Source organism: Pseudopodoces humilis, chromosome 13 (genome assembly GCF_049639895.1).
Source record: "Pseudopodoces humilis isolate 2021_Gansu_Grassland_sample_001 chromosome 13, ASM4963989v1, whole genome shotgun sequence".
Classification (NCBI taxonomy): Eukaryota; Metazoa; Chordata; class Aves; order Passeriformes; family Paridae; genus Pseudopodoces; species Pseudopodoces humilis.
This window is the reverse complement of record NC_142212.1, coordinates 19,726,719-19,740,388: the sequence shown is the minus strand read 5'-3', so window position 1 is coordinate 19,740,388 and position 13,670 is coordinate 19,726,719. Positions and strand designations below refer to the sequence as shown.

The 13,670-nt window shown below is 49.7% G+C and overlaps 1 protein-coding gene across 1 annotated transcript in view; it reads right to left on the bottom strand.

Moving 5' to 3' along the window:
• ITPR1 (inositol 1,4,5-trisphosphate receptor type 1) overlaps positions 1-13,670 on the bottom strand; it is a 158,540-nt gene that overhangs the window by 29,151 nt on the left and 115,719 nt on the right. The window contains exons 45-52 of the mRNA XM_088061743.1: positions 11,485-11,665; positions 10,665-10,918; positions 6,723-6,923; positions 5,506-5,616; positions 4,116-4,211; positions 3,527-3,649; positions 2,465-2,569; positions 1,326-1,518 (exon numbers count right to left, since the gene is read on the bottom strand). Of these exons, the coding sequence (XP_087917869.1) occupies positions 1,326-1,518; positions 2,465-2,569; positions 3,527-3,649; positions 4,116-4,211; positions 5,506-5,616; positions 6,723-6,923; positions 10,665-10,918; positions 11,485-11,665 (1,264 nt within the window). The remainder of the gene's footprint in view (positions 1-1,325; positions 1,519-2,464; positions 2,570-3,526; positions 3,650-4,115; positions 4,212-5,505; positions 5,617-6,722; positions 6,924-10,664; positions 10,919-11,484; positions 11,666-13,670) is intronic.

Sequence of the window (13,670 nt, the reverse complement as noted above, 5' to 3'; positions counted from 1 at the left end):
GGTCACAGCTCCAACACAAACTCTACTGAAAATGTGAGAAACAACTGTATGAAGGTAAAAAATCACTCAGAGGCAAGGCAAGACCTGAATATTAGAGACAGAAGAAATGATCCCAGTTTTTTTGAAGAAAAAACAAAAGAAATATTCTCCACTCCTGCAGGTGGATCTTGGCTAATTTGTGGTCTGCTGTTAATGATGGATGCCTTCACAGCTTGCTTGGAGACAGCCCCAAAGTGACTCAAACAAAATCTAACAGACTATACAGATGCTGTTGAAGTTGTGATTTGTTCAGGATGCCACACTCCCAGGTTCCTTGCAGAGCTCTCAGATTTCTGGAAGCAGTCCCACATCTGCCCCAAGAGGAGGTTCCAGACCAGTCCTGCTCTTGCCCTAAGCGCTGCAGTGGGGCTGCTGCAGGGCAGGGGAGCAGCAGCAGGATCAGATGGCAGATGGGGATGATGGGGATGATGGGGATGATGGGGATGATGGGGATGATGGGGATGATGGGGATGATGGGGATGATGGGGATGATGGGGATGATGGGGCAGGAAGGAGCTGCCCTCTCTCCCATTTCCCAGGGTCACTGCTGGGCACCTCTCCCCACCGAGCCTCAGCTGCAGCATGCAGCCTTCAGCACAACGGGAACAAAAATGTAAGCAAATGAGCTAGAAGGTTTACTGGGGAATGTAGTGGCACTGTGTGAATCAGAATATCATTTTAAGGGATTTCCCATCTGCCAGTGGGAACCACAGAGGGAAAATCGGTGCTTGAAAACACCTGTGTTCAGACATTTTAGCGTCATAGGGATGGAAAGGACTTATCAACCTGTCAGCCAGTCTGCTTGCCAAAACGGGATGAATTCTACTTTACCATTACTGAGAAATCCATCTTTGACTTGTTCTTAAACATCTCCACTCCTAGAGATGCCCTAAATCCACAGAATCTTTACAGCTGGAAAAGACCTTTACAGGTGGAAGCCTGCTGCATTCCCCAGCCTTACTCCCCCCTGCACCCAGCACAGGTCACTGCTCTCCTCCCGTGTCTCCTTCTCATTTCAGCTACTCCTCCACACGTTTGTTCCTTCCTGCTGGATCTCAGAAAGGACAACCTGTGCTGCTCCTTCCCGCTCTGCCCTGGATCCCCTCCAGAGGGTCCCTACTGCTCCAGCATTCAGCTGCCTTTACCCCAGCACCCTGCAAGGAGCAGCTCTTGCAAACCACTGTCGAGGCTGCTGCCTCACTGAGGGAACCATCTGCTGCTCAAACACCAAAATCCCAAAATCCCAAGCCCAGTGCTCTGCCCCACATGGAGCAGCACTGACCCACCTCGCAGTTTCTTCTGCCAGTTCATCTCGTTGAAGAGGTCTTCAGACTTGAGGAAGAAGTCGTTGATCTTGCTGCCCTGCTCGTCCCTCTCCGTGGTGTAGTAGATGCGCAGCTTGGACTCCTTGGTGAGGAACTCGCAGATGCTGGGCACGGGGAACACGATCTGCTCCATGGTGCGGTCCGACCTGACAATCTGCACAGCAGCCTCATGAGCCCTGCCCGCTTCCTAAATGCTTCTATTTCTTGGTTTTCTGCCTGTTTTTCTCCCCCTTTCAAACCAGCTACATGCAGACACATTTCCAAAGAAGAGCATCTCGACACAGATTTAATTTAATTTACCTTTCAGACTATGTCTATGTTTAGCTCCAGAATTGTAATTTCTATGCTGTGGTCTTATTCTGGCAGTACTGGTCTTAGCTGGGATTCCCAAGGGGCCCAGAGAATCCTGCACCAAAGCTGGGATGGGGTTCAGGGCAATGTGGTGGCCTAATTCAAGAATACTGGCAAATCTGAGCAATGGGCAAGAAGAAGAAATAACAGTTATATCTCCATTGCTTATCAGAGAGTTTTGTGAAGTCACAGAACCATGGACTGCTTTGGGTTTGGGTTGGAAGGACCTTAAAGCCAGTCCAGTCCCACCCCTGCCATGGGCAGGGACACTTTCCACCATCCCAGGCTGCTCCAAGCCCTGTCCAACCTGGCCTGGGACAGCTCCAGGGATGGGGCAGCCACAGCTTCTCCAGGAAATCTCCTCATTTGTGAACGTTTTACTTTTATAAAGCTCTTAGATGGCACACGAGGCCAAACTGTCATTTGAATCCAGAAAGAGTGGCAAAAGCTATCACAAACTTTCTGGATTCAGCAACAGCACCGGCCAAAATGTAACAGAAGCGAAGCCACACTTCCTCCTGCCAAGAGAGCTCTGCTCAGCTCCATCCCCGAGCCCACACATGACAGCTCAGGAATAGCTCCCCCCGCCACTGCCGGGGAATTAAATAAATAACTCCCTCTCTGTGTTCTGTATCAGAGACAACAGTCCACACACAGGCAGGCAGAGCTGTGACAGCAGCATGAATAATGCACTGGGGCTGCCCTCCCTGGTGCTCCCCTGGGGGCTCAGCCCTGCGGGTTGCCGGTACCTCGATCTGCGCCGTGTGCTTGGCGTAGAACTCCAGCGCCTCGTCCCCCTCCATCTGACCCCCCGGCTTCAGCATGCTCTGCAGCTCTTTGTTGTGACGAGCCAACTAAAATAAAGGAATGCACAGGGAGTGGGAGACACCAGATGTCTCTCTGTGATATTAAATTTCTGGTTTTTTGGCATAAAAAAAGAAATAGTACGCAGTCAGCTGCTAGGAAAGGGCAAAGTTGACAGAAGGCTTGTTCTGTTCCAACCAGACACCCTGCAGCTCTATTTTGGGAGCAAGTCAGAATGATTCAAATATGTATTTCTTTAATGCCAGTGTTGTACTCCTCTTTTCCCCATCCTCTCCCACCCTTTGCCTGGAATCTTTCTGATCACACAGAAATTCACATTCTGTCTGTCCCTCTACACCACCCTAACCCAAAGGTGTGCTCATCACCCAAAGATCCAGGCAGGGACAAAGAGAAAATCTGCATCAACCGAGCAGCAGATGTACAGAGCACCGCTCCAAAAATGCTGCTGGATGCTCCAAATTCATCCTGCAGCACAGTGAGGGTTTGTCTGCTCAGATGCTGGAGGAACAAGAAGTCTCCAATGCAGTGAGAGATGTAGCACCGATATATTAAGTAGATTTAGATATGTTTTTCTCCCCTTTGGCTTTTTTTACCTTTCAAACACACATTGTATCAATACAATGGCTCTGCGTGGCTGCAGGACCAAAATTGCTGATTACACTTTAATTGATCTGTGAGTAGAATTTCTTTGGGAGTATGAAGTAACCTTTGATACAGCTGAAAAGTAATACACTGCTGCTCAGTGCTGCCAAGAACTGAGCCACATGTCCTCAGGAATTCAGTCCAGACCCTGCCTGCTTCCCACTATAAAAGAAAATTCCCCAAATTTTCTTGTATTATACTATTTTTGTTCCTGGTTAAAATTCGGATTTGCTCCGATAACAAGAGAATGTGCAGTGAGTCAGTGTCAGAGATGAGCCATGAGAACAGCTCCAGGGAAAAGCAGGCTGGCTTTTTCCAGTTTGTGACTCGTGGTGAAACTTTACCTGGTGAGCCAAGATATAAATGTTGTGTCCCACGTTCCTCGGAGACGCCGCCACATCTTCCCCGTTCTCTCCATCCTCAAACTCCACTTCTCCCTGCAGATAAGCCTTCTTGATCACTTCCACCTGGAGAAGGAGACAGAGGCAAGGAGAGGAGGCTCAGGCAAAGGCTGGAAGCTGCTGAGGGCAGCACACCCTCGGCACTCCTACGGACGGGAACGGGAGCGGGGCAGGGACATTCCAAGGGAGGTCAGTGGCTTTCTGCACACCCAGGACAAACTGATCTCAGCTTCAGCCCAGCCCGCTGGCACAACAAACTGAGCCTCACATCTCCCTGAAGCTAACACCCCCAGGCCACCCTCTCTGCACCTGTGTCACGTTCTGACCCCGGCTCCAAGGCAGCCCCAGGCGCTGGCACAAGTCAGGGGTGCTCCGGCTGTGCTTGGGATCTCCTGCTTGTGTTCCCAGCAGTTCCTACATCATTAACCAGCCCCAAAGGCCTGCTGCTGCACAGCTCTTGGGGCACAAGGGATTTTCACTTTGTCTCCTGCAAAGGAACAGTCAGGAGCTGGGGAGTGGTGCCAGGACTCACCAGCTCCTTGGGCCTCATGTTGTAGAGGATCCTCTCGGCGTTCTCGCTGTCGTGCCTGCTCTCCATGATGGCCAAGAGCAGCTTGGAAGCGTTGTTCTGAGGGGAGGGAAAAGCAATGGAATCACTGCCAGGAGCCAAAAGGTGAGGGTACCCAGCTTGGGTGGCACCACTCTGCTGCCAGAAGGGCTTCAGGGACACGGGTCCCACAGCCAGCAGCCACTGCAGGCAGGCTGTGCCACCCAGCCCAGGGCTCTCACAGCCTCACCTCACCAAGCCCCTCTCCTCTAATTACTGACCTATACACCTTAACAGGGCTTTTTAGCAGTTTATTCCCCAAATCCTGCTTACTGAGAGACATCAAACTAACCCCAGCCAAGGTTTAAATGTCAAAAAATGCTGCTGTTTCATGCTCACGTTGTTTTGGTTTGGTTTAAAGATGCTGCAGCATCACCACAAGCTCTGAGCTCCCAAATGGTGCAGCTCAGCTCTGCTGAAGATGCTGCTGATTAAATCAAGGGACAGCCAGGGCTGAAGACAGACGTGCTTTGCTGCTTTTAACTGAAATCACTCTGCAGTCTGCTCACGCCAAGGAACACGGGGAGGAAATGGGAAACTACCACAAGGCACCAGACTACTTTAATACGAACAATTAAGATTAAAATCCATCATGCCTGACAATAAAACCCAATAAAAGTATTTAATTTTGAAGTATAATGCTAATCGAGTCTAAGAGCATTTTTTATTTACAATAATAAAAAACCCACATTACCCATAATAATGGTGTGAGTCGGCAACGGAAAACAAGGAGACACTGCAGTGTCAGGCAGGGCAATAAAAGTCAGAAAGGAAATATTTCCCAAGCCCAGGCTGAAGCAAGAGTGCTGTGGGACTGCTGTTGCTAGAGGGGAACCTGCTCCTGTGTTTTTGTGTTTTGAAACCAGCACCAGGGCTAATTATTTCAGCACCAATATGGACAGCCCTAAAAAATTGTTGATGATTTAATGTCAACTGATTAAACAACACCAATAAAGTGTTAGGAAAGTAGTTGCAACATGAGAAATTTCACTTCCATTGCCCATGTAAAAGCTCAGCAACAACAGGACAGTTTTCATCAGCTTTGTATTTTTTACAGGAAGTAATTTTAGGATTCCTCAGCATGTTCTGACTGCCTGCATCCCCCATGTGAGAACTGGTGGCTCCATGTCAGCATTTAAAAGATGAAATACCTGTGACAAACAATCTCTGGGCACTGCCTGCAGCTCACTGATGTATATAATTTTTCTGTGCACTTATGAATATTGGGATATAATAAACACCCACATAGTTCCAACAATACAATTCTGTTTTATCTCACTGCCAATGTGCCTCACACAGAGCGTTGTTCACTTGCCTTCAGCTCCAACACGAGGTCCATCCTCTTCTTTCCCAGAGGGTTGATGTCATTGAGGATTAATGCTGTGATGATGTCAATGCCGTTGGACTCGTGAGTAGCAATGCAGTTCTGTCCAAAGAAAAGTCATCAGGCTTCACTAATTGCCTGCACAACAAACACAGCCCGGGCTGGTGACCCTGCCAGAGCAGCAGAGTCCCCTCTGTCATCACCTCATGGGCTGCCCGGGCTGGAGAGCTGCACACAGAGCTCCAGGCAGTGCAACAACAAGAGATTAAAGCATTCTGTTCCAAGCTTTTCCTCTCCTCAGCCGTGGTCCTACTGGAGCCCCCGGCCTCGGGAAGCACGAAGAAGCACAGCTGATAAATGCAGCATTTCCATGCCAAAGTGTGCAGGCTGGAGGAACAGTGTTTTGCTGAGATTAGGGAGAGTTTTCTTTATTATAAACGTGCCAATCAACACCTACTTCAGCCCTGCCTACACAAAGAACGGGAATTTCCGTAACCTTCTGGCCTGCTTTTGGGATGGTCTGTAACTAAAATGTACAAACAGCAGCTTGCTGGCTTCCAAATCCAGAAAGAGCCCTGCTCTGTCAGTGAAATCCACACCTAAAGGGTTTTATTCCACCTGATCCAGAGAGCAGAGGGACACTGACAATTCTCCCTGCCATGCACAGCCTCACACATCCTCTTGCAGACACAAGAAAGGCAGAAAAGTCACATTCCAGACTTTCAGGACAATACCATGGTTCAGTCAATAAGGAAATGGAGAGAATAAGCAGAAACTGGCACAGATTGCCCAGAGCAGCTGTGGCTGGCCCTGGATCCCTGACAGTGCCCAAGGTTGGAGGGGGCTTGGAGCACTCTGGGATAGTGGAAGGTGTCCCTGCCATGGCAGGGGTGACACTGGATGATGTTAAAGGTTCCTCCCAGCCCAACCCATTCTGGGATTATATGAAGCACAGAAATTCCCCCCTCTCCCCGTCCAATCTAATGAAACAGATCTTAGCAAAGCAGAAATACTTCCACTGCTTTGAGTGTGTCAGCTCCTCAGAGGGGCCCCAAGAAAGACAAGTTGATTATGAGGAGCTTATAAAGGAAAAAATCCTCCAGTTTGTGGGGCAAGTAAAGTGGGCAGTGTTGTAAGACAGCAGCAGCCTAGCAGAGCTGGGGCCCAGGGAGAAAGGGGGATGCATTTCCCAGCTCTGGATTCATTACCTGGTTCTCATGGCAGGGCCCCTGACAGTACTCAGTCAAACTTTCCAGCGTCTGGTTGATCAGTGCCACGTTTTTCTCGTTTATATACAGACCCAGAAGTCCAAGTCCCCCAGTTGTGCTCCCACAGATGCAGTCCAGGAACTGCAGTGTCTCACACACCAGGTTGTAGTTTGTCTTGTTGTTCTGGCAGCGTAGGAAATTCTGTGAGGAGAGTGTCAAAGCCATGAGGGAGGGGAAAAAACATGCAAAATACTGTTTGGCTGATAGTATTTATTAAGTTCATCCATCCCCAGTTCCACTGCATGGTGGATTGCTCTGGCTCACTGTACAAGCAGTTTAAGCCTCTTTCCAGGGCTTATTTGCAACGTGCTGCTCTCCTGAGCAGCTTGTTGGCTTCACGTTGTACAGCAATAAACAGAGTGCATCCCACAGACAGAGAGATCCATTAGAGCCTGACACACCCAGCAGGGAACAGGCACTCTGGGAAGCTCTCTGGAGCCTGAAGCTCCACTCCACCTGCTGCACTTCCCAGCCAAGCATCACTCAAGGCTCCCTCCTCCCAGACCCCTCTCCAGGGTGGGAGCAGCCATTCCCTGGCTGGGGCCAGCAGCTCCACCTGCACAAGGGGGACCTGAGAGCACACCTTGAAGGAAGGTGCCTTATAATGGAATTCTCTCCACTGCGTTTCTTTCCACATAATTATTGTGATTCCTGCTTCAAGCTGCTGATTAGGAGCAGCTCCTCTAATGAAAATCCAGATTTGTTGCTGTGGATTAAGAGTTTTCTGATCTCCTATATTCCAAATGAAAAAAAGCACCAAACCCACCCAAAACTGAAGGACAGCTAATGAAAACCAATTTCCCAGTGACTCAGATGCCGTTTGCCAGTGCATTCCCACTACCACTTGCTTTTCCTTGAAGTTTCATCAGGAAAACTCTTATTTAGCTTAATTCTAGCAGGTAACAACAATTCCAGGGTGAAAAAGGCCTCAGAGGAGCAGGAGCCATGGGAGTATGGAACCATCAGGATCCTTCCTGCCAGCCCAGGGAGCAGCCCTGGTCCCTGGCTGTCTCTGCCTGAGTCAGACTAATGAGTCTTATAAGGCAAACAGAGAGAGAAATTGCAGATTCAATGGAAGGCGAAGCTAAAAAAGGAAAACGCTGTCTATGAAAGCAGACTAAAGGTGACAGTGATTCAGCACATTTCAGCTGATTGCTCATTTGGTATCCTGACTTCTGATTAACTTGTCAGAATGTAAAAAAGGTTGATCCTACAGAAATTGGAGCTTGTGCCTTCCCTCCAGGAAAAAAAGCAAAATGAAAGGATAAAAGTGAGGAAGTAAAATGCTCCCTGGCTGCAGCACAGCATTTATTCTGGTTACAGCTAAGCTTGCACCTGAGCTGCTTGATCCTCAGTCAGTAAGGAGAGAAGAGGAATGAGGCACAAGAGGCAGGAGGACATTGTTAGGCTAAAACAGGGGGAAAGAAAAAATTGTAGAAAACAAAACCCTGCTGCACTGTGAGAAACTGCCCCAGGGAGTGTCTGCTGCTGTCTCAGCCAGGACAGAGTGAACTCTTCATTTTCAGTCACCCAGAGCACATCACAGGCTGTGGGGAGGGAACACAGCTCCTCAGTGCTGAGTGTGCCACCCCAGTGCCCTCCATGGGGATGACCCCGAGGTGGGGACCCTGACACACCCTGCATCCAAAATCTGCAGATCAGCTCCAGCATGGGGGAAGGATGCACCCACCCGTTCATCCCAGTCCTTGCACTCATCTGGAGAAGGTGCTGCAGCTCCTGCAGCCCCATGCAGGAACAGCATCCACACGGAGCAAACTGGGGCTGTATCTGGCAAGGGAAGGGCTGACTGATGCCGAGGGCACAGCACTGCAGCTGAGCACCCCAGAGACCTCCTCCTCCTCCTCAGCACAGCAGCTCCTCCAGCATAACCTGCACTTCCCCGTGTTTGCACATCACCTCCCAACAGCCTGGAAAGGTTTATCACCAGGCAGGTGATCCCAACTCACCCCCCACTCAAATATAATGTGCAATTCTGGGAGACACTCGGCTTCCTGGAGAGTCCTTCCCTGCTTCCTTTAGGCAGAGAGTCCTCTGGCACTACTGCAGGGAGCTCAGTTACATGTACCAGCTGCAGACACCAAGAATTTGGATGATTAGACACTTCTGCCTTCCCTTTGGGGCTGAGGGAGAAGGACAAACCTCGAGGCAGGCAGGCAGCAAGAGGATTACACTGGAAAAATTCTTCTACCTTTGAGTTTTGTTTTTTTTTGCTACAGCAAGAAATCCCTTTTTCTCTCAGAGCTGACTACAACTACCTGCTGTTTGGGAAATCTAATTGTTGGGGATGGGGAAGAGGCCAGGCCAAGTTTCTGCGCTGGCTGGAATTCAAGTTGTGCTCCTATAGCTGCGGGTGCCTCGCCAAAGGCAGCGGCGGATCCTGAGCGTGCGGTTTGGAACTGTGCCACGGGAACCGACACCGCCAGGAAAATCCTCTGACAAAACACACATCAAAGGGCTCTTTTTCTTCAAAATGAGAGAAAGGCTGATGTATATAAGCCGGGCACTCAGAGATGCTCCCAGGACGTTTCCATGCAGCTGCGGTCCCACGTGCTGCCGGGGCATCACCGCTCAGAGGAAGCGATTTGGCAGCTCTGCAAAGCAGGGTCCCACGCTCCTGCCGGCCAGGGAACAATGGGAAATCAAGGCAATTATTGCTCTTTATGAGGGCATTTAGCACATTGTACAGCGCCTCACCAGCTGAACAAAAATCATCTGAACCGCAGCCCCTCTGGAAGGGGAAGCTGCTCTGGGCTCCCTGGAATTCTACAGACACGTCCCAGGGCAGCACAGGACACTGAGGCTGCCAGGACCTTTGGACACTGCCAACTCCAAGCCCTGTCACGAGGCGGCTGGAGCAGAGCCTGGCCCGCTCTCCCTGTGCTCCCATCAGGTGTTTGCACACATGGTGAGGGATCCGAGCCTCCTCCTCGCCAGCCCGACCTCTCCCAGCTCCCCCTGCCTCTCCTTCCCCATCACATGTCCCTTGGTCATCTCTGAGACTCCCTGCTGCACTCGGGAGCCCAGGACTGAGGCCAGAATTCCACACGGAGCCTGGGGCTTCCAGCTCGTTTAAATGCACATCCAGCTCGTTTAAATGCACATCCAGCTCGTTTAAATGCACATCCAGCTCGTTTAGATCTTTCCCATCCCAACTCTCCACCAAGGGTAAGACTCCCTTGCTCCAGACCTCACCAGGGTCATCACCTCTCGGGGATGTAGGGTCAGTGAAAGCCAGTAAAGGACAAGGTGAAGGTGGCACTGGGCTCCCCGACCTTCCTCATGTCCTCTGCCACCAGGGGCTGTGTCCATTCCACAGCAAACCCATCTCTGCCTATTTCCTCTTCGCAGATACAACCTAGAAACCCTTCTCATGGCCCTTCATGTCCCTCACCTGCAGCCGAGGCTTTCCTCACACCTTCACTAAGTGTTCAACTCTACGCACATGAACAGATCCAAGAAAATCCAGGAGAACCTGGTTACTGGAAAGTTAAGCTTGAGGGCTGCTGGAACCAAAGTCCCAGTGCCCTCTTCATTTTCCTACATTACTTTTCTTTCCCTCCCCTTTCAAAAGCGCATCAGTAACTTCACAGCACAACCCCTGCTTGCTTTCAACACATACTTTGTAAAAGGTGTTCATCCCACCACCTTTCATGTACCTTTCAAAGAGCACTGGATAACTGGATTTACTCCTAACAGCCCAGCAAGGTATAAGTACTTTTTTTTCTTTTGGATTAACATCAAGACCAAAGAGAATAATTGGTCACATAATCCCTTTAAAAAGGCCTGGGGTTAGGGATAATGGTGTGGCAGCAGCGAATGCACGAGGCACCCTGAGCACAGCTGCCCAGAACCAGGTGGTACCTGCAAATCCCGGTTGTGGTTTTCACAGAGCAGCTGCAGGAAGCGCAGGATGGGCTGCATGATGGAGATGACAGCACTCATCTCCAGCTCATCTTTGCCCTTGTCTGCTGCAGCCTGGGCTCCCTCTCCTGCCGAGTAGTGCTCCTCGGGGTCAGCCTCTCTCCGGTACGCGTTGTACGCCTTCCGCGTGGCCGCAGACGCCTCCAGCAGCTGGTCCCGGACCTCCTCTGTGATCTGGGTCATGGGCTCCCTCACTGCAACACACGAGGACACATTTCCTCAGGGAAGCTGGATAAAGAGAAATCTGTCCAGATGTTCCCCTGGCAGCTTCACCCGCAGGCCCAGCTGCTGAGCAGCGGCTCTTTGGTGAGTGTATAGTGTAGGCCAAAGGCTCGTGTCCCACTCTGCACCTTCTACACCAACCACAGCAGGGTTATCACTGTGGGGATTAACAGCTCAGGACACACATCTAGCACTAGCAGGAGTTATGGTAAAAGGATCTGCTTTAGAACAAAATTAGGATTTCTTCACTTTTTGTTTGACCACAACCCCCAGTCCGGGGTTGTCACCATGGGTCAGATTTGGGCAGCTTGTCACGAGACAAAGCAGCAGAGTCTCAGCTCAGAAAGATTCCTCATTTCAATAGCACAACCTCACAAATGGATGAAGAGGGGATGAAGCTCTTGAAATCCCAAGCCAGGGCACCACTGATCTCTGAACTTTGCTCTGTGGGATCTGAGATCAGAGCATTATTGCATCAGCTGAAGTGAGCTCGAAACACACTCACTGTCACTTCAGAAGGGGAATGACTGGGGATTACCTCTTTTCCTGTTGGGGACATCTCTGTCTGAGTCTTCATCTTTCTTTTTGTTTCCTAAGTCACTGGTGTTGACTGTGACAGTTGCCTTGATTTCTTGCTGTGCCACCTTCATGCGGTCATAAAATACCTTAAAGAACTTCTCAGATTTCTTATCTTCCGTCAGTCGGCAGAAGAAGGAATGCTAGAAGGAGAAAAGGAGCAGCATCTGTAGCTCCACACACAGAGAATCCAGACAATTCCAGCTTTCTGCTCTGTGTGGCATCCTGCAGGACTGGGAGCTTCATTAGCTGTCAGTAAACTGAAACTCAGAGCAATGGAAACTCGGAGCTTATTGTGAGGCAGCCCCAGTGTCTCAGCTTTGTTAAGTCCCTCATTAACAACTTCAAATACGGATTTAAAGAGAAGTGAGGGTAATAAATCACACCAGCCTGATACATTTGGGCAGCACACCTCACTCTCAGCAAGGGAGATAGGTTAAGTACCATGAATTAAAGTAAGGCGAAGGGAATTCCCTATAATTTGATTCTCAGTTCAGAAACAAAAGGGTATGAGCAAAATCCAGAGGAAGAAGAACTGTCCTGCCCTCCCACCCTCAAATCCAAGGGACTGTGACTCACAACACGCAGAAGCCAATGTTAATCACAGTCCAAAAATGTACAAACAGGGCGATGCCGTGAGGGACATCTCGTGCTGAGCATCCCCTGCCCTGCCTGCAGCTGGCTTCCTAAAACTCCTTCTAGTTCCCACTCCAATATATCTTTAAGTGACAGAAAAACTCCAAGCACTGACTACTTTTAAGAAGGTTTATTACTCTTCTTCTGCACATATGTGCATGGAGACAGAAAGTTCTCCCTAAAATCGAGGAGAATACAAATCATGTACAGGTCAAGAAGGAGCCAACACAGTGAGTGATCAGACAACTCTTGATGAAACCAATATGCTGTTACATAAATCAGGACCAGAGCTTAAACACGACTGAAGGATGAACTTGTAAGTGGGTCACCTTATGCAGAGCATTATGAAATTAGTTAGCATTCTGCAGCGGCTCGCCATCCAACAGCTTTACATGATGAATAGGAATGAAGCCTGATTTATTGAAAAAACAAATTAAAACGGGAGCAGCAATATATCCTGCCCGCTTTGCTGCGGAGCACTCGGGGCCGTGGCTGCTGCTGCCTTTGATCACTCCCCAGCAGCTGCACGGAGAACACACGGAGTGACTTTGAACGCTCCCAGAGCTGGGTCTTTGATTACAGGCAGAGCAGGAGTGTGGCTATTTAAAGAACGTGGTCAATATTCACGAGGTATCCCTCCCACCACTGCAATACCTCCCACCTGCTCTCGGCACCTCAGGTAAACTCTGAAGATTGTGTTTATTTCTAGTGATTAACAGAGAAGAAGGAAGGAGAATAACCCAGGTGAGACATCCCAGTCCCACCAGTACCCCCCTCCTGACACCCAGAGAGCCCAGCAAGGCTGAGGTGTCAGAGCACTGCAGGACATGCCCTCTGCCCAAACACCGCTGGGCCTGTGATGTGCCACGGGCTCATCTGCCTGCCCAGCTCGTTTATCAGCATTGCTACAGCAAAAATAAAATATCTAATCCAAGACCTCCTACCAACAATTGGAATGTCTCCTCATAATGTTTTCCCATGGCTTTAAATGGAAAGAGGGCTGACTTAGATATAGTCAAGAGATCCTTCCTTGTGAAGGGGGTGAGGCTGCAGCAGCCCCTCGGGGACTGGGTGGGTGAGGCAGCCGAGCCTGAACTGACTCTGTGGCTTGGTGGCTGCAAGGACAGCAAGATGAAGAGCTCGTGCCTAAGGAGCAGCTCGGAAATTTCACTCTACCAAGATGACAAATGACAACAACAAAAGCAGTTTACAGATAGACCAGCAGAAACCACAGGCTCTAGAAAAGCCAAGCATTTTCTGAAAAACCTGGTTGTCAGGCAGCGATGGCCATGACCTGGCTGTCACTTCTGCAGAGCCCAGACAGGAGGAGTTTCCCTGTGATGAAGCCCTGCTGAAGGAAAAGCCTTTTTTTAATGAACCACACTAAATAAATACCTTCTATGAGAGTAATTACTACTTGCTGACAGACTTGATTTTTGTCTTCTTTTCAAGCTTCTTAACTGAGTTTCCACTGCACTTCAGAGAAAAAAAACCCCAAATGAAAGGAGCATT